Genomic DNA, 21170 nt, shown 5'->3' on the forward strand with positions numbered 1-21170 from the left:
ACCTAAGCCCACGGCACTGAATCAGCGGGAACACCTCCGGCACCGGTCGTCTTCGCCGGCTAAATCGAAGGGCCAACCCAAGGCCCGAGGACGTTCCCCGCACAGGAGGGTAGCGCCTGCGAAGACCGCAAGTGCTCCTAAGGCCGTTGCGGCCCCAGCACAGATCCCGGTGCTAGTAGCTCCAGCGCCGAAAGGCCCGTCGAGCCCCGGGATAGGCGCGTCGAGTGAGGAGGAAGGGCTGGAGGAACTTTTGGAACAGCCCTCCACCCCGGACACATTTGAGGCAGCAAAGTACCTCATTGAATTGTCCGCTGAGGGCACCCTCCGCGCTAAGGACATTCCGCCGAGACTGCCATCCAAAGGCAAGCCGGCGATGATGCTCCCATCACGGTCGCCATCTCGGCACCGTTCACGGCGCCGGTCCCGGTCGAGCTCCGCCTCGGTGGACTCCCGGCTTCCCTCCGCGCAGAGGGCCGCACAACCGTCGGGCCCCAACAAGCGCAAGGCACCGGCCCAGCAGCCCTGCTCGAGTAGGCACCGGGACGTATCGGTTGCGCGATCCCCGAGACCGTCCTCCCGCAGTCGTTCCCGGTCCCGGGGTCACCGGTACCGATCCAGGTCCAGGTCAGCAAGGCGCTACTCCCGGTCCCGGTCACGAAAGCACCGCTCTCCGACCCCGGACCGGCACCGTTCCACGGCACCGCCGTGGCCCTCTAGATCACCGTCCGTAGTTTCGGAGGTAGACTCGGGCCATTCCACCAGATATGCCCACAGAGCACAGACCAGTAGGGAGCACGAAGCCACTTGGCACCCACAGTGGGGCCACCCAGGACAATGGCCATTCTGGACCCCTTGGGCCTACCACCAACAAGGCCCCCCGTCCAGGACCTCGACATCTGGCCCCTTGGGACACCGGTCCCGCTCTCCACAGTGGCGCCCACCCTCTCGCAAAGAGGCCACAGTCTCCAGGCCGCCAGAGGGGGTAAGGGCTGACTCGGCACCGAGCCCGGCACTGTCCCAGACCCACGTCAGGGAACGCACTCCGGAGGAGCACCCAGCCGATGAGGAGTTGCAGGAGGAGGAAGACGCGCAAAAGGCCATGACCTCCTCCTCCTCTCCAGACTAAGCCGTGGCGGGCACAACCGTGTCCGGTCCTCCCCCGATTGACCATCGAGCGCACCAGGACCTGCTCCGCCGAGTAGCCCTCAATTTGGGGTTGCAGAAGGAGGAGACTTTTGAGCAGGAGGACCCTATGGTCGACATTCTAAGCCCGGAGGGCCCCTCCAGGATCGCGCTTCCGCTCATAAAAACGGTCCAGTCTAATTATAAGACAGTATGGCAAACACCAGCCTCCAGTGCGCCTACTGCAAAGGGCGTAGAGAGGAAATACTTCGCCCCATCTAAAGGGTTTGATTTCCTATTCTCTCATCCAACACCATGTTCGCTGGTCGTCTCTGCGGTCAACGAACGGGAGCGACATGGCCAGCAAGCCCCGGCCCCCAAGGCCAAGGAGGCTAAACGCTTGGACTTATTTGGGAGAAAGGTCTACTCGTCCGGAGGCCTCCAGTTGAGGATCGCAAACCAACAAGCGATTCTGAACAGACACAACTTCAATTCCTGGGCATCGGTCTCCAAGTTCAAGGAAGCCTTGCCTCAGGGCTCGCAACCCGAATTTGCGGCCATAGTAGACGAAGGGAAGGCAGTAGCCAAGACCTCTCTACAGGCCTCCCTTGACTCCGCGGACGCAGCCGCCAGGTCAATCGCGTCAGGAGTGGTAATGAGGCGCTCGGTGTGGCTACAGGCTTCCGGCCTTCCCCCAGAGGTGCAAAACACCCTACAAGACCTTCCATTCGAGGGATCAGGCTTGTTCTCGGACCAGACGGACGCCAGACTGCATAGCCTCAAGGACTCTCGAGCTACCCTCAAGTCGTTGGGGATGCACGCCCCAGTGACGCAGAGGAAGCCCTTTAAGCCCCAACCTCCGCAGAGGCAGTACCACCCTCGTCCTAGACAGGAACCGTACCGCAGGAGGGGCAGGGATAACAGGCGTAGACGCAACAACACGCCTAACCAGGGCCAGAATCATGGCCAAAGCAAGCCGCAGCCGGGAAACAAGCAAGGGTTTTGAAGCTGCGATCGAGGACAGAGTACCAACCTCTATTCCGGATCCCCCTCTGTGTTTCAGGGACCGCCTGTCCCATTTTTACCGTGCTTGGTCACATATAACATCGGACTGCTGGGTCCTGCGCACGGTGGAGGCGGGCTACACCCTTCAGTTCTCCTCGCCCCCTCCCTCCCACCCCCCATCCCCGTCCCTCTTCAGGGACCCCTCTCACGAGCAGCTCCTCATGCAGGAGGTACAGACCCTCCTCACAGTAGGAGCGGTGGAAGAGGTTCCTCCGGACCTCAGGGGGAAAGGGTTCTATTCCAGATACTTCCTCATTCCCAAAGCAAAAGGGGGCCTCCGTCCTATTTTGGACCTACGCAAACTGAACAAATACTTGCTCAAAACACGTTTCCGTATGGTCTCCCTTGGTGCTATTATCCCGTCCCTGGATCCGGGAGATTGGTACGCTGCCCTCGATATGAAAGATGCCTACTTTCACATCGCCATCCGCCCGGCCCACCGGCGGTTCCTGCGCTTCACTATCAACCAGCGCCATTTTCAATTTACGGTCTTGCCCTTCGGCCTGGCAACGGCCCTGCGCGTATTCACAAAATGCATGTCCGTGGTGGCAGCTTTTCTTCGAAAAAGACGGATGCGCATCTATCCATACTTGGACGACTGGCTCCTTGCGGGCCGGTCGGAGGCCGAGGTTCGCTCCCATGTGACGTTGGCACTACAGGTGTTCCGCAAGCTCGGTCTACTGGTCAATGTACCCAAGTCATTGCTGGTCCCCACGCAGAGACTGGACTTCATAGGGGCAGTCCTGGACTCAGTGGAGGCACGGGCGAGTCTTCCCGTATCGCGGTTCTTGGCCATTCAGAAGGTCGTGAGCTCCATCCAGCAATTCCCCACGACCACGGCCAGATGCTGCTTGCAGCTTTTGGGGCACATGGTGGCCTGCACTCATGTAGTCGGACACGCCCGCCTAAGACTCAGGCCATTGCAGTTGTGGCTGGCCCAAACATATCGCCCCAACAGAGACCCCTTAGACCTGGTCGTGACGATCCCGGCTCGGGTGTCGAACTCTCTCTGTTGGTGGCTCGATCGGCAGCAAGTTTGCGCAGGGGTCCCTTTCGCCACCCCGCAACCCGTTCTGACGTTAGTAACAGACGCGTCGGACCTGGGTTGGGGGGCGCACCTGGGGGGACCTGCGGACTCAGGGCTTATGGTCCAGGGAAGAAAAGTTGCTTCATATCAACCTGAAGGAGTTGAGGGCGGTTCGCCTCGCCTGCCAGACCTTTCACGCTACCATAGAAGGCCACAGCGTGTCAGTTCTGACGGACAACACTACCGCCATGTTCTACATAAACAAGCAGGGCGGGTCCCGGTCCTCTCCCCTCTGTCACGAGGCGCTCCTCCTCTGGGACTTCTGCATAGCCCATTCAGTCCACCTACTAGCGACATATCTCCCGGGGGCCCAAAACGGGTTAGCGGACCGCCTCAGCCGGTCCTATCACATGCACGAGTGAACGTTGAGACAGGACGTCCTGCATTTAATCTTCCGGAGGTGGGGGTTTCCCCAGGTGGATCTCTTTGCCACCAAGGACAACAGCCAATGCCCTCAATTTTGTTCATTCCAGAACCTCAGTCCGGGCTCATTGGCAGATGCCTTCGCAATTCCGTGGGGCGGGAGCCTGATGTATGCCTTCCCCCCATTCCCGCTCATCCACAGGGTCCTCCTCAAAACCCGCAGGGACAAGGCGACAGTCATCCTCATCGCCCCGGCGTGGCCACGCCAACACTGGTTCACGACCCTGTTGGAACTGTCCGTGACCACTCCGATCGCCCTCCCCCTCCATCACGATCTCATCACGCAAGACCGAGGTCGCCTACTCCACCCGAACCTACCGTCGCTACATCTCGCGGCATGGTTTCTCTCTGGCTAAACGATATGGAGCACAGGTGCTCCCATCAGGTCCAGCAGGTCCTCCTTGGTAGTAGGAAGCGCTCCACAAGAGCGACCTACCTCGCCAAATGGAGACGGTTCTCCCACTGGTGTGAGCCTCATCACATCCAGCCTCTCCAGGCCTCAGTCCCATCGATTCTGGACTACTTGCTGCACCTCAAGCATCAGGGGCTCGCCCCCGCCTCAGTTAAGGTGCATCTGGCTGCCATATCGGCGTTCCACCCTGGGGAGTTGGGGGCTTTGGTGTTCTCTAACCCCACAGTAGCCCGATTCCTCAAGGGGCTGGACAAGGTGTTTCCCTACTCGCGCCCGCCGGTCCCTGCGTGGAATCTCAACCTGGTCCTCACTAAGCTCATGGGGCCGCCCTTCGAACCCCTGGCCTCTTGCTCCCTCATGCACCTCTCATGGAAGGTAGCGTTTCTCGTGGCCATCACATCGGCTAGGAGGGTCTCGGAGTTGAGGGCCCTCACTTCGGAACCTCCCTATACAGTTTTCTATAAAGATAAGGTGCAGCTCAGACCGCACCCGAAATTCCTCCCGAAAGTGGTCACGCAGTTTCATACGGGACAGGACGTTTGTTTACTGGTGTTCTTCCCTAAGCCACACTCGGACCCAAGCCAATGCAGCTTGCATACCCTCGATGTCCGTAGGGCGTTAGCTTTCTATCTAGAACGGACCAGGCCATTCCGCAAGTCGACTCAACTGTTCGTTGCCATTGCGGAGCGAATGAGAGGCCAACCTATCTCGACGCAACGCTTGTCGGCATGGATTGTGCTTTGCATACGCACGTGCTATGAGCTCGCTAACGTACCAGCCCCGAAGATCAGGGCTCACTCTACTAGGGCCCAAGCGTCCTCTGCGGCGTTCTTGGTGCAGGTTCCACTCCAGGAAATCTGTAAAGCGGCCACCTGGTCGTCGGTGCATACGTTCACAGCCCACTACGCAATCCATCATCAGACCAGAGAGGACTCGGCGGTCGGTAGAGCTGTGCTTCAGTCGATTATTCCTTGACTCCTACCCTCCTCCAATGGTAAGCTTGTGAGTCACCTAATGTGTAATGGACGTGAACAATCACTCGAAGAAGAAAAAACGGTTACTTACCTTCTGTAACTGTTGTTCTTCGAGATGTGTTGTTCACGTCCATTACACTTCCCACCCTCCTTCCCCTCTGTCGGAGTCACCGGCAAGAAGGAACCGAGGGAGGGTCGGGCCGGCAGGGATATATATACGCTAGAGCGGGGCGCCGCTCTGGCGGGAGGGGAGACCCTGCAGGCCCGACGGGAGCCGCTGAGGGAAAAAGTTTCCGACGTTCGTGCACGCGGCGCGCGCACACCTAATGTGTAATGGACGTGAACAACACATCTCGAAGAACAACAGTTACAGAAGGTAAGTAACCGTTTTTTCTTTTTGGAACCCTGTTACAGTCTTGACCTTCACAACATCCTCTGGCAAAGAGTTCCACAGGTTGACTTCCTTTTGTTTGTTTTAGACCTGTTGCTTATTCATTTCATTTCACCTTTCCCATCCTCTGGTCCTCTGGTAGGAAATTGTGACAGGGCATCAACCAACAGAATAAATGTATGCTATAAAAAGAAAAAGAAAAATTTAGAATTAAAAATTCCAAATTAAAATTCACAGTAAAAACATAGGAAGTGCTATACTAGAAACACAGATGTCATTGTTAAAACTACTAGCAACTATTTATTTATAAATATTTTCAATGATTATTTGCTATTAAATTATAAGTTTAAATGTCATCCATCTGCACAATGTTAACAAAGGTAAATGATGAAGTGCTAAGAGTAATAAAATAACATTTTAAAAAGTAAACAATTATAAGGTGCTAAACTATGTTTAAAATGGATTACAAGAAAGGGAGTGCACTTCAGGGAATCACAGCAGCAGATAAGACAAATTTGTGAACTGCTAGGAGACTTTATGCATACACATAAACTGATAAGGGATTCTTTTAAATATTCAATATGTGACACACAGTTTTTGGGGGTGTATGTAAAATACTTCACTGAATCAAGTCTCCGTTAGCACTTTAGTATATTATATCAGATAGGGAAGAGCTGGCATGTCTAGGCATTGGGTTGCCCCTGTGCTTTTAAGGACACCGCTCTGGGAAGCATGTGCTGTGATGCACTGTCCTGTGAGCAGGGAAATAAAAAAGTCCTTTTCCTCCACCCTCCCCACCCCCCCGCCAACCCTATTTTTGCAAATACGGCAGGTGACTCAGCCCATCTGGGGTAAATTTTACCGCCTCTGCCCCTTTCTGTACTGGGGTTTTGCCATCGTCTGGCAGCGCCTCAACCCTAGTCTTAACCCTGGCTCCTACCCTCTGTGCCTGATTTTGCCCCTCGGCCCCTCTCCTTTCCCTGCCTCCAGCTGTTTGACCCCCCTGCACAGTCAGTTTCCGTCCCCGGCACAGACTGTGCCAATCCCCTCTCCCTCCGATTTACCCCCTTTTAACTCCTGTGAACAGCAGGCAGCAGATTTTAAACCAAAGTAAGGGCAGCGGCTTCAACAGATGTTACTGAGTATGCTCAGTCATGTTTGCATGTCAGTACAAGCCAAGCTGCAAATTCTGTCAGGTGACAGCCGCCACTCTCTCAACTCTTCAGAGCTGGGTGGCCAGAGAGCAGCGATGGCTACAAGGGGGCAAGGCAAATTTTGGGGTGGCTGTAGGCCCTGCAAGCTCCCCCTAGAGCAGCTCGATTCTACATTTGCAGTAATGGTAGATTTATGATTTGTTTGCTGTTCATACAAGCAAACAGAAAATCTTACTCCTAATTAGTTGAAAATAGCAATTCTTCTTCAAGTAGTGTCCCTATGGCTGCTCTACTGTCAGTGTGTCTGCATCCCTGTGCTTCTGATCAGAGGTCTTTGGTAGCAGTGTCCATTCGGTTCAGGCATGCTCTTTCCCTCCCTCTTGTTGTGCCTCAAGGCTAATCAGCATTGCACAGGAGAACCATCCTCAGTTCTTTCCTCAACTATCCCAGGCTAGAGACAGAGCGATTAGCAGTCCATTCACAGACTGTAGATCTTTAGAATTGTTCTCTTAGATATTATTAGTGTTTTCATTTGCCCTGTTTCTTTTTACTTTTACAGGGTTTCCCTTAGTTTTTTCTTCCCTGTTTAAAAAAAAAAAAAAGCCTAATTTTTACTTTATTCCCTTTTCCCCCGCCCCCTGGGGATTGCCCTCTGTAAGGGGCATGCCCGGCTCCCCCAGTTTTAAGAGGTGTCTCAACTGCAGGTAGGGTGACCAGATGTCCCAATTTTATAGGGACAGTCCCGATATTTGAGGCTTCTTATATAGAAGCCTATTACCCCCCACCCCCGTCCCAATTTTTCACACTTGCTGTCTGGTCACCCTACCTGCAGGGAAGCCATACCGGTTACAGATGACATTCTCACTGTGTGCGGTGCCTCAGAGAGGCCCACCTTGTACAAAAGTGTACTTTTTGCCAGCAGCTAAAAGCCATATCCCAGAAGAACTGGGAACTAAAGTTGAAACTACTACTGATGGCAGGAGGATCGCCCTCCTGATTAACAAGGTGCTTTTGGTTCTGGCTGAAGTTGCATGGCAAACATCAGCCTCATCATACCAACATGCAAAAGGGTGACTGTCACCTCAGGAGCTATGGACATATTCACAAAGCTAGGTCTACAAATCAACATCCAAAAATCTACTTTAACTCCAGTACAGCACTTGAAGTTTACAGGGTCCGATCTCAACTCACTGCAAGTGAGAGCACTCCTCCCACAACGGAGATTTCACAGCCTGACCACACTCAGAGACAGTTCGATCCAGACCACAAACATTGTCTCCAACTTCTGGGACACATGGTGACAGGCATGTTTTTAATATCTCATACCAGACTACACATTAGGTGTCTACAGGCATGGTTCAGATGTGTTTACAGATCAAACAAAGACAGGGTAGACATACCTCTCTCGATGCCCTCCAGGGTCAAACACTCCCTGGATTGGTGGAAAGAACCAACAAATTCATACCCCTGCCTCCGACATTGCTTCTAATTATGGTTGCATCCCTAATTGGCTGGGGAGTGCATCTCAGCAACCTCAAGACTCAGGGCAAGTGATCGCCCATGGAGATGACTCTTCTCATTAACCTCCTTGAACTCAGAGCGGTCAGAAATGCTTGTGCTCACTTTCTTCCACTGATCAGAAATATGCACATGAAAATTATGACAGACAACATAGTGTGCATGTATTACATAAATCATCAAGGGGGTGCCAAATTATCTTCCCAGTGCACGGAAGCGCTAAAGCTATGGAATTTGTGCCTTCACCATAGTGTTTTAATATCAGCGGCCTACCTACCACGAGGGCAGAACATAACAGCAGACGGCCTCAGTAACAAGTTCTCACATGACCATGAGTGGGGAAATGAACCCAACAGTGCTTCACAGCATATTCTATCAATAGTGGACTCCAATGATAAACTTGTTCGCTACTTACCTGCACAGGAAATGCCCATTCTATTGTTGCAGAGCTGACCTCAGGATACATTCATTAAGGGATTCTCTCCTTCTCCCTGGGGACAAGGCCCTCCTATACACCTTTCCCCAGTTCTCTCTGCTGCTGAAAGTCCTGATTAAAAAGAAAAAGAGAAAAAGGAAACATCATACTGATTGCTCCCATCTGGCCAAGACAGACATGGTATCTGATGGAAGTGGTGATGTGTCCACCAATCCCTCTTCAACCCATCCCTTATCTCCTCTCACAGAACGAAGGACAGACTCTCCATCCCAACCTGCAGATCCTCTGGCTCAAGGCTCCTTCATGGTTCCAAAACATAGTGAGATGCTGCTCCAGTGAGGTGCAGGAACTGCACTACACAGTAGAAAATCAGCTACCTGACACACTTACCTACAAAAGTGTACTAGGTTTTAGGTTTGGTGCAATTCCAGAAGAATTACCCTGGCATCTTCCACCCTCCCCGTGATGTTGGACTACATACTGGATCTCAAGAGGTCAGAGATATTGCTCAGTTTGCTCAAAATACACCTTGTGGCCATAACGGCTTTCCATCAGCAAATAGAGGGATACTCTGTTTTTGCCACCCAACTACAAAGAGATTCTTCAAGGGCGTAGTGAACCTCTATCCCCAATCCAGACACCCAACTCCAACTTGGGACCTAAATCTAGTTTTAAAGAGCCCAACTAGACCACCAGTTGAAACTATGGTCACTTGTTCACTTACATACTAGTCAATGAAAACGGCATTTCTGGTGGCCATCACCTCAGCAGGGAGAATAGGGGAGATAGCGGTACTAATGGCACCCCCCACCCCCTTCACAGTATTCTTTAAAGATAAGGTTACTCTTATGCCACATCCAAAATTCATTCCCAAGGTGACCTCGTCTTTTTCCAAAAACCAACGGATTCACCTCCTGACCTTTCCCCCTAAGTCTCACTGTGATAACAGGGAAGCTATACTGTATATGCTTGACGTTAGGCGAGCCCTAGCCTTTTATCTGGACAAGATGAAGGCCGTTAGGAAATCTCCTAAGCTTTTCCTCTCCATTGCAGAAAGGTCAAAAGGTGCAGCAATAGCTGCCCAAAGTCTCTCCAAATGGGTCTCAAACTGTATTAACCACTGCTATCATGCTCGCAGTGTGTTACCTCCATCCAGAATCTGCACACACTCAATGAGGTCGGTTTCCACTTCTGTCGCTTTTCTCAAGAATGTTCCTATCTTGGAAATCTGTAGGGCAGCAACTTGGGCGTCTGTTCAGACCTTTGCAGAACACTATGCGATTACTGGAGACTCTGCTTCCAATGCTATCTTCATCTCCACAGTGTTATCATCCATAACAGTCTCGACTCTGAAGCCCCAACCTCCCATTGGGGATACTGCTCGAGAGTCACCTACATAGGGCATTACTCGAAGAAGAAGAAGAGGAGGAAGTTACTTACCTTGTGCAGTAACCATGGTTCTTTGATGTGTGTCCCCCTATGGGTGCTCCACAACCTACCCTTCTCCTCTCTACTTTGGAGTTCTCAATGGAGGCTTCACGGTGGAGAAGGAATTGAGGTTCACCTACGCAATGCTAATTAGCTTTGAGGCACAATACAAGGGAGGGAAAGAGCATGTGTGTGCCAAATAGACACTGCTACCAAAGATTTCTGATCAGAAGTGCAGGGACGCAGACACATCTACAGTGGAGCACCCATAGGCACATACAGCTCGAAGAACCATTGTTACTGCACTAGTTGAATAACTTCCTCATCTGAAGAAGTTTATGGTTCATCATATCAACAATAGTAAGATTTGGAATGTTAACCAACTTTTACTAATCTCTGCTTTCTGACATGCTGTTTCCTGACTGGCTTATTGGAGGCCAGTAATAGATTTTTCTGGACCTCCTTCTTCACCTTCCCCGTACAATATTAGGGTTTTTTAAATATTGTGATACAGCAGGTCCAGGAAACAGTGGAAGAGTGGTAGAGGGGAGATATACAAGTCCTAGGCTAATTAAGGTCTGGTTCCCTGTAGACTAGGGAAGGTTACTACAGGTTAATTGGAGCACCTATAGCCAATTAAGGCCCTGTCAGGATAATAAAAATACCTAATAAAAAAACCCTGCTTCAGGCAGACAGGGTGTAGCGAGGAAGGAGAGAGGACTGGAGTTTGAAGATGTGTTGCTGAGAATTGAAAGACCAGAGAACCAAAGGAAGGGAGACCCTGCCCCAGCAGAGCAGGATCTAGGGTAACCCTACCCAAGGGGGAAGATGGTAAGAAACCCGCAGAGATTGAGAGGGGCTGGGGCTCAGAGTGAGGAGCAAACCCAGACCCCTTCCCTGCTTCCCTCCTCTATCACCTTCCCGGGCCACTAGCGGGGCCCTGGGTGCCCCAAGAACAGGGGTAAGGGGTGGCGTCCTAACGCCCCCCCCCCCAAGGAAAGCACAGGACCCACCATACCAACATCAGCCATTTTGTCACAATATATATTATATTAATGAAATTTAGAAATGCTCATGGAGAAAGTTCAGTATATTGTATTTCTGCTAAAGACTTTCAGAATGTATGTACTGACTTGTTTTTGTGAACATCAAGATCTATTGTCTCTTGAGAGAAATGTTGATAAAAGTGAAAAGTGTGATTTGTAGTAACCCAGTCCATGTACCTCAAGCTTTCTTCAAGTTTCTCCTTAAAACACGCTTCTTTATGAAGCCTATAAATTCTAGTCCTCACTTCAAAGGAACACACAAAAATAATTCCTGAACTTCAAATAAGTGAGCGTTCTTAACCAGCAAAGCCACGCAATCTTACTGCTGGTAACCATTGTCGTCTTCTCTACCTCTTCTTTCCCTCGATTGTTATCCGGCGGGGAGCCAAGATGTTGTTTGTCTGTTCAATGCCATGGCATTTACGGCTGTGACAGGATGTCAGCATCTCTTTGGGGAGAGGCAGGACAATTCTTCTGACTCATACTGGCTTATGATGGAAGCCAGAGTAGGTGGAATTCTTCAGCTCCAAGACAGACTACAAGGTTTATGTCCCTCTGCGTAGGAGGAGAGAACTAAGGGAGGAGCAGAAGTGCTATGCAGGGAGAAATCCTAGGAAGAAGCCAAGCTCAGGAGAAAACTTTGGCTAAGGTTAATTCTGTTGTTTTAAATTAATACAAAAGGCAAACTGCAGGAGTGAGTTTGGACATTAACCATATATATTTGTTTGGGCTGTATTCCGAGAGCACTTTGAGGACTCTGCCCATTTCCAGTGGCACTGCAGGAATAAATTAAATATATACAGTAAGACGATAAAATCTTGATGTTCACCTCAAGAGAAATATCTGCTTGCTAGATACTCCTTTGCTTTCAAACTGACAAAAGCATACGAAATAATCTATAGTATGCAGTTAAATACATAGTGTATACATGTAATCGAGGAGTTTTTGTATTGAGGTTTTTTGTTTTTTAATTAAACTTATATTCTGAGTATTAAACACATCAGCCTTCTGGGTTAAAGCAATCAAACATAAACTTAAAATATTATAGTTCTTTATAAGGAAAGGAAACAAGTAAATTAGGGATAGTGTTTCACAGGTGATAGTAACTGCATTTTAATTTTTATTAACAGAATAAAGATCCCAAAATGTCCCGAGTTGCACTGGAATCTCTCTATAGATTACTCTGGGTTTATGTTATTAGAATAAAATGTGAAAGCAACACTGTAACACAAAGGTAAGTTCCTTATGTAATTAAAACTATTGTGAGGCTATTTTAATGAATTTAAGTCAAACATATTTTAATTAAAAAAATACTCTCTAGGGAAAACCTTTTTGTAAAGTTGTGTGGATTTGTTCCTAACACCTGTTTCTCTAAATTTTTGTAGCCGTCTCATGAGCATTGTATCAGCACTTTTCCCCAAAGGCTCACGTAGTGTGGTCCCTCGAGATACACCTCTAAATATATTTGTGAAGATTATTCAGTTCATTGCTCAGGTAAGCTCCCTCCTATAATATGTTTTAGATGGAGGTCTGAGAGTACACTAAATAATTTGTGGAAAAAAAATTAAGATAAAGACCAAGTCCAACCCTGACATACTTTCATTGAAACCAGTAGAGGTACACATTAGGAATGAAATTAGACCATACACTTATAAGAAAGTAACCAAATTTAAATTCACTACACAACCCTGATTCATTCACAGAACATCATGCATCCTGTGCAGTCACTGAAGCAAGGGTCTTATGGTGTGTGTGATTAAAGACTGCATTATAGTGCATATGCAAGGGTAACCTTAATTCTGGCATTTCCTAATGTTTGAGTGCCTGATTTTGCAGCTTTAATGTTCTATTAATGTAGTTTTTTGTATGCACTATAGTACAATGCAAAGAATGCTGCAGTAAAGTAACGGAGACAATTACTCCATAGGAATCATTAGCAAAGAGGAATATTTTTTTATCACTGAAAGCTAGTAAGACGATATTCAGTTTTTTGGCTTTGTGTATGTGCTAATACAAAGTGAGTCTTATGTAGGCATGTTTTTCTTCATAGGAACGCTTGGATTTTGCAATGAAAGAAATAATATTTGATCTTCTCAGTGTTGGAAAATCACCTAAAACCTTCACTATTAATCCAGAGGTAAAGTCACCTGAAGAGCTATTTATTTGTGAAACAGTGTACAGATGTATACATAGCAAAGAATGTTAAAGAGTTAAACATGCTGAGGCAAAGTGGCCCACCTGTGGGCCTCCCAGTGCTGCTACTGAGCCTGCTGTAGTTCCCCCAACTGAAGTAGAAATGTTCACACGTACACTGAGCCTCTGCCCAACATCTATACCAGCAATTCTCAAACGTTTGTATTGGTGACCCCTTCCACATAGCAAACCTCTGAGTGCGACCCCCACTTATAAATAAAGACACATTTTTATATATTTAACACCATTATGAATGCTGGATGCAAAGCGGGGTTTGGGGCGGAGGATGACAGCTCATGACCCCTCCCCTGTAATAACCTCGTGACCCCCTGAGGGGTCCTGACCCCCAGTTTGAGAACCCCTGATCTATACCATCCGAGGCATTCAAAACAAATCATTATTTTCATATGACTATTGCCATGTTTTAGAGGAAGAGAGGGTAGAGGTAGCCCAGCACAAAGATTTAACAATTGTGACTTCCTCCAAAAGAAATCATGGGAAATGGTGGGAAAATTACAATGGATAAGTATGCAAAGAATGAACTGTTAGGGGAGCATGTGAGGATGGGTTGGTCCATATATCAAAAGAGTGCAGTGTGGATCAAACCAAAGGAACAACTGTAGCTGTGGAGTAGTGTTTTTTCAATTCTGTCCAGTAATAGCTGGGGCAGGAACTAAGTAACATTTCACTTGTTTCCATAAAAAATTAAAAAACAAACATGGAAGTGTGTGTGTAGGTGTTTACTATAATTAGCATCCTTTTCTCAGAGAAGTCCTTCTCAGCTCTTTTCAGTTTAGTATGTAGGAAAGCCCCAGTCTTGCAGTATTTTGAGTTCAGCAGCCTGTGCACGAGCAATGAATTGTGAAATTACAGCCTTAGCAGGTAACATTCTATATACTTTGATATCTGCCAGCAGCATGTTACTCTGTGATAATAATCATTTAGAGCTCTGTCCTTCAAGTTATTGACTCCCTCTTGGTAAATTGTTTTAAAAATATTGCATGTCTCTCCACTGGTCTCATCAGAAAGTGGAATTCCCAAAATTGAACAGGAAAGGTTGTTCCCAGGACCGGCTCCAGGCACCAGCTGAGCTGCTCCCAAATCCCATTGACTGAATCAGAGCTAAGGAGATGCATCCCTGGATCAAACCGTTTTATCTTACTACTATAAATATTCTAAAATGTAACATTTAAATATGTCTACCATAGTGTAGTGCTCTTTTGATCTGTCCCTAAAGAAAGGACAATGAAATATGTATTAATGTTTATTTTGCACCTCCTATACAACGTTGCAAGTTTGCAATTCTTCCAGCTTTCTAATTCCTGTGTTTTCCCTTCCCTCTACCTTTGAAGCGCATGAATATAGGCCTTAGAGTCTTCCTTGTGATAGCAGACAGTTTGCAGCAGAAAGATGGTGAACCACCAATGCCAACAACAGGAGTTGTTCTTCCCTCAGGAAACACTCTGCGTGTAAAGAAAATTTTTCTCAATAAAACTCTGACAGATGAAGAAGCAAAAGTTATAGGTGAGTGGTATTCTTTTGCAAGAACCGTAACAGGTTAAATATACACATTCATAATTCATGATACAGAAGCAGTATTTTTATGTGGGGATTGGTTTTATATTGTAATTTAAAAAAATATTTTATAAAGTGTCTAGTACTGGTGAAGTTTTTTTAAAAAATGTTCCCACTTATTTACAGTAGAAACGTGAAGTCTGGCACATAAAACCAGATCCTTGGCCCTCCATCTAGCAGTATAAAGCAGCCTGAAAACTGTCCCAATGAGTCAGCTGGGCATTCACCTGATGTAGGGAGCACTCTGGGGCAGCCCTAGGAGAAGGCAAGGTGACTGAGGCCACAACCACTGTGCTCCACTGATTCCTGGCTGATGGAAGGGTAGGCTGTAGACCAGGGATGGGCAAACTACAGCCCAGGGGCCGCATCCGGCCCTCCTGCTCCCGCCAAGGAGCAGGATTTGGGGCTTGCCCCACTCTGGCGCTCCATCCGGGGAGCGGGGTAAGGGGCTTGCCCCATTCTGCGTGGCTCCCAGAAGCAGTGGCATGTCTCCCCTCTGGCTCCTATGCATAGGGGCAGCCAGGGGCTCCACATGCTGCCTCCGCCCCAAGCACCACCCCTGCAGCGCCCATTGGCCGGGAACTGCCTGGCTGTGCCTCTGCATAGGAGCCAGAGGGGGGACATGCCGCTGTTTCTGGGAGCTGCTTGAGGTAAGCGCCGCCCAGAGCCTGCACCCCTGACCCCCTCCTGCGCCCCGACCCCCTGCCCGAGCCCTGATCCCCCTCCTGCACTCTGAACCCTTCGGTCCCAGCCTGGAGCACCCCAGCACCCACACCCCCAGCCGATGCCCTCACCCCCTCCCACACCCCAACCCCCAATTTTGTGAGCATTCATGGCCCGCCATACAATTTCCATACCCAGATGTGGACCTCGGGCCAAAATGTTTGCCCACCCCTGCTGTAGACTATAGGTTACTCTTAAATATGCTGGGGACCAAAATTGCCTCAGGGTCAAGGAAATAGAAAAAGTGCTTAGAATCACTTCCTTCCATTTATTTCCTCTTGTTCCTCCAAAAAGAATTGTATACTTTTATATAACACATCCTGTTTAATTTTAAAAAAGGAAAATTTTGTCAGTTAAAATATGGTTCAGTTAAAATTAATTTAGTATATAATTTCTTATCTTTTGTACAACAAGATACTGGTCCTAAACCAAGTAAGTAGTGATCAAATAAGAGACAACTAAAGTGAAAATAAAATTTAAAAATACTGAGTTGTGAAAGAGGTGACTTTGAGTGCTTTACTTCTTCAGGAATGTCAATATACTACCCTCAAGTAAGAAAAGCACTAGACAGCATTCTTAGGCATCTGGACAAAGAAGTTGGGAGACCGATGTGCATGACTAGTGTACAGATGTCAAATAAGGAGCCTGAGGACATGATCACGTATGTAGCAAATTATAATTTAATCATCCTTACTGTCATATCCTTGTAATTAATTTTTTGTACCTAAAAGAAATTCAGAGATCAATTTATTAATCCATTTAAATGTGTTTAGGTTTAATTTAATGCTAGGATACTTAAAATTTGTCCACAAAGGATATGATGATTGCACTGATTCATAGATTAATTATGAAGATTTGAGGTTGACTCCCTAACATTGAATGGAACTTTGAAAACGTATGTGTATTTAATACTGAAAATACCATAAAGGAGGCTTCCCTGTGATTTCTGTTTTGTGTAAATTGATTTTGTAGGGGGGAGAGAAAACCTAAGATTGATTTGTTCAGAACTTGTATTGCTGCTATCCCAAGACTGATTCCAGATGGCATGAGCAGGACTGACCTTATTGAATTACTAGCAAGGTAAGAAAAAATTAAATCCTAGTTTTAATGAAGGTCCTAAAAAAACAAAAAAAGCTTCAGGCAGTATTTCAGAAACCCAAGGCTAAAAACTATTGTGAATATATTATTAGATACTAATATTCCATTTGCACAGAATCTGATTTTTTATTTTTTTTATTTACACTGTGACATGTATTGTCAGCAGACCCAGAAAAGTAGCAGAGTAGATTCTAAAAGAAAGAATCTTGCACACAAGAACAGACTTAGAATTTTTCATATATGGCCTCTCTTTAAAAGTTCATATTTTAGTTACTTTGCATTTTGTACAGGACTCTTCTTTCACTCACAGCTGCCATCTTCTTTCGCTGATCATACTGTGAAGGCATTGTTGTTTGACATAATCAAATTTGCCAAATGTCAGACAAAATTTTGAGGGAGATTTGGATTTTGATTCTTCTATATTGCTTTTTCTCACCCTTTTCTACTTAGTTCCCACCAACCCTGTCCAAATCCCTGTCATTATGACCTCCCTGATCCTGCATGCAGAATGTGAGTGCTGCCCACCTTAACACACACAGTTCCACAGACTGAAGGAGAGGAGTGGGCTATCAGCATTTGCAACTCTGTTACATCACAAAGTCAGGAAAGGGAGCTGAGCTACGAGCAGAGGAATTTTCTTGTATTAACATGAAAGAAAATAAATCCCTCTAATGCTTTCCTAACATGTTTTATGAAGAAAGGAGAGAGGAACAAGTTAGTTGAAATGGCCTGAGCAAGTAGTATTGGACAGGTGGAACTAGTGGGAGATTTGGGGGCAGAAGAGGGGGAAGGACAGTGTCTGATGGTAACCAGGAGTAGAGTCTTAAACGTAGGTCATGTCTGCTTTAATGTCAGAGTCTTAGCAGGACTACAGTATAGTCTATGGCTATGGAATAATTTTGCTGATGTTTGTTCCTGTGGTTTTGGAGTCAAATAGGAACAGAAGATGGTGGTGTGAGAAAGTAAAAACTTTTAAAAACACAAATATTTTTTTCAAATTATCAAAAATGTCATTAAAATAACCATATCATAGATGTATGGATGTATTTGATAGTATAATGTTTGATAAGTGTCTCCTAGTCTAAAAAGCTGAGCCATGTTTTCAAAAGTGCATACTAAATTGTACACTTGTTTTTTGCACAAGCCTGAGATGAGCCGCGGTTTACACATGAACATAGCTATTTATTTAGAGTTCAGTCTGTAGGGGAAAAAAGCACTCCACATCAAAGCATGTCCATCCAGAACTTTGAAATATTTGCAGACGTTGTTCAGGTATGTGAAAAACTGCATACCTGAAATCTTCAAATTATTTGATTACCCTCTTAATTAGTTAAAGCCTACTGCTTTGAACTGCTGTAGCAGTACAGCCTGCTGTTAATAATCCAGATGTAGCTTCAAATGGATTTAGAACTAATGGTTCAGGTACGAGTCATGTATTCAGGCTGGGAGCATAGCTAGCTCAGCCTTCCAACATAGAGATGCTTCATATTGTACGGTCAACGATATAAATTGACTTCACTTTATAACTAGTAAAAGGCCTTTGTCCAGTTGAGAATGTGAGGATTTGAAGGAATGGTGACGTTTTTTAACAATGCTGTACACTCTCTTAACAGGCTGACAATTCACATGGATGAAGAACTGCGTGCCCTCGCTTTCAATACTCTACAGGCATTAATGCTTGATTTTCCGGACTGGCGGGAAGATGTTCTTTCAGGATTTGTTTATTTTATTGTGCGTGAAGTGACTGATGTCCATCCAACGCTTCTTGACAGTGCAGTAAAGATGTTAGTGCAGCTAATAAATCAATGGAAACAAGCAGCCCAAATGCACAATAAAACCCAAGATTCTCAGGTATTGTAATGCTGCATGAAATTCTTACATTACCAATTCCATGTAACTGAACAAATTTCCTGTGAAATTAAAAAACTTTTTCTCTCTTAAAATCAGTTTTTAGCAATTTGCTTTCCTAATCTGATTCATAGCTTTTTTTTTTTTTTTTTAATTGTAATCTATGCTGTCATAGGGCAGCCCCTCCTGCAGCAGGCCACAGCACAGCAAGCATACTTGCCTCAATTTCCCCTTTCAGAGACCCTGTAACTCCACACTAGGCTCGCTTACCTCTATAAAATACCCCTCCTTAAGCCTAGTTTATTACAAAATGTGCAGATAGTCCAAACTATAAATCCCAAAACAGCCCATTTATCACCCCAGGGCAAGTATTTAAAATCCCAAGACAGCACGTCTATTGACGTAATATGTCACATTCCGGCATTTTCCACCACATGCAGACTCTTCCTTGGTTCCCATCTGTCCCTCTGCCTGGACAGCCTCCCCATCCCTTCCAGCTGGTGTGCAACCCTGCTCTTCCCAGAGGGAATGCCACTGGCCCCTCTGCTGGGAGATGATCCTTATCAGGAGAGCATCCGTCACTCTCCATGGTGCTTTCATTATTCCCCTGGGGTCAGCTATTTGGCCTGGGAGATATCGGTGAGTAAGCTCCTCCATTGCTCCCCTGCCTTAAGTCTGCTCTGGCCCTCTGGCTTAGACATCAGCAGGCGAGACTCTCGGTTTCTCCCTGGTCTTAGCCCTCTCCATGGCCATGGCTCTCTGGCCTGGGTAGGTCAGCCAGCAAACCACTCTTGCTGCTCTCTTGTCTTCAGCCTTTTCATAGGAACCAACCTCTGCTTCCTTCTAGGACCTTCCACAGTCCCTCTGACTCCCACACAACTCTCACCTGCCTTTTCCTGACTCTCAGGTAGCTCTGACTCACAAGGTTTCTCTCTGTTGGTTCTCTTCCCTGTAGGGCCAAGGTTCCCTCTTGTCAATCCAGTTGGGGAGAGCTGGTGCGTCACAGGTGCACTGGCCCTGCTTGCTCTTAGAGGGCCAGTGTCACCCTGGCATATGCTTATTCTGTTTATATTATAGAGATATATTTTTGTATATACACTTGTATCCTCGTATTTGTTGCTGAATTTTGTGTTTATTTTTTTAAAAATTATGAACAAAAAAGTCAGAGGTAAAATAGTGCTCAATGTTCCATACAAAGAAGTCATCTACTGCTTCTTTTTTATGTGAAGGTCTCAGGATGTATTTGGAAATATAATTAATATGAATGAATGAATTGGTTTGAACTAGCAAGAATTTACCTTATCCTTCACTCAAAAGTTTTAAAGTGAACTAAATGCTTTTTGTTGAGGTTGGAAAAGCTTGGTAAATTGTTTTAAAAATATTGCATGTCTCTCCACTGGTCTCATCAGAAAGTGGAATTCCCAAAATTGAACAGGAAAGGTTGTTCCCAGGACCGGCTCCAGGCACCAGCCGAGCAAGCTCGTGCTTGGGGCAGCAGATTCTATGGGGCGGCATTCTGCCCAATCCTAGGGCAGCACGGCCGCTTTTTTTGTTGTTGTTGTTCGCCGCTCCGGCGGCCCTGTAGGGGGCGGCGGTACGGAGGAGGGGAGTGCCCTGCTGGGAGCAGGCTGCGCGCTCCGTCTGCCCCAGCCGGTGCCAGGTCTGTAGCAAGCCCGGCAGGGCAGCCCGTGTCCTTCCCTCCCCGCCGACTGGAGCAGCACGGAGCCCTCGTGGCGGTTGGGGGCCGCATGGCAAGCGCCCCGCTGAAGCCCTGGCCGCCCCCCTTCTCTGTCTCCCCCTGTTCCCTCCCCCCCCCCCACATCTGCAGCGCAGGCTCTGGCTGCCCCGCAGGTTTTTTTTTTTTTTTTTTTCCCCCCCTGCTTTGCTGCTCCGGCCGCGCCACAGGTCTTTTTTGTTTCCTGCTTTGCCGTTCTGGCTGCCCCGATTTTTTTTTTTTTTTTTTTTTTTTGCTTAGGGCGGCAAAAAAGCCAGAGCCGGCCCTGGTTGTTCCTATGATATTTCTGTTTTGGCTGAAACCAGGAAATGCTAGAAACCTTGAGAGTCAATGTTATGAAATGTTTTAGAACTATTTCTCCCATCACTAATAATTGAACCAATATAGCTCAGTAATGTTTGCTTTGCTGTTAATTTAAATGACACCTGTATAATTTTTTTTAAGCGTGGTGCCTCTAATGGAACTGCCCATACTCTTCCCCTGGAGAGGACCCTTTACTCCAACGTATTTCATATTGTAGAAGGCTTTGCATTGGTCATTCTTTGTAGCACGAGGCCTGCGACCAGAAAATTAGCTGTCAACATTCTTCGAGAAATGCGGGCTTTGTTCACACTTCTAGAAATTTCCAAGGTAAGAGCTAAGAGGTAGTCATATATAACTGTTCACTGAGAGGGTACTGCTTGGTGTCCTTTCTTGAACTTTGAGATTCTCATGCATCGTATTTGTTATTTTTTAGGGTGATGATGAGTTGGCAATAGATGTGATGGACAGACTGAGTTCATCTATTCTTGAGAGTTTCATACATCTCACTGGGGCAGATCAGGTAGGAATATTTTGTGGAGAATATAAAGCTACTCTGCAAATCAGTTTGTCCTCAACTTAATCATGTATATCTTTATATAAATATTGATGTTCTTTAAGTGATGGTCCCTATGTGTATTC

General features: G+C 46.9%; 1 protein-coding gene across 1 annotated transcript in view; it reads left to right on the forward strand.

The window, feature by feature from the left end:
* The window catches only part of FRYL (FRY like transcription coactivator), a 336418-nt gene that overhangs the window by 143873 nt on the left and 171375 nt on the right, over positions 1-21170 (forward strand). Inside the window, exons 12-20 of the mRNA XM_065404953.1 lie at positions 12187-12290; positions 12442-12550; positions 13107-13193; positions 14602-14773; positions 16076-16208; positions 16520-16627; positions 18259-18496; positions 20673-20858; positions 20965-21051. Coding sequence (XP_065261025.1) covers positions 12187-12290; positions 12442-12550; positions 13107-13193; positions 14602-14773; positions 16076-16208; positions 16520-16627; positions 18259-18496; positions 20673-20858; positions 20965-21051 — 1224 coding nt within the window. The remainder of the gene's footprint in view (positions 1-12186; positions 12291-12441; positions 12551-13106; positions 13194-14601; positions 14774-16075; positions 16209-16519; positions 16628-18258; positions 18497-20672; positions 20859-20964; positions 21052-21170) is intronic.

The sequence above is a fragment of the Emys orbicularis genome, chromosome 5 (assembly GCF_028017835.1).
Source record: "Emys orbicularis isolate rEmyOrb1 chromosome 5, rEmyOrb1.hap1, whole genome shotgun sequence".
Classification (NCBI taxonomy): domain Eukaryota; kingdom Metazoa; phylum Chordata; order Testudines; family Emydidae; genus Emys; species Emys orbicularis.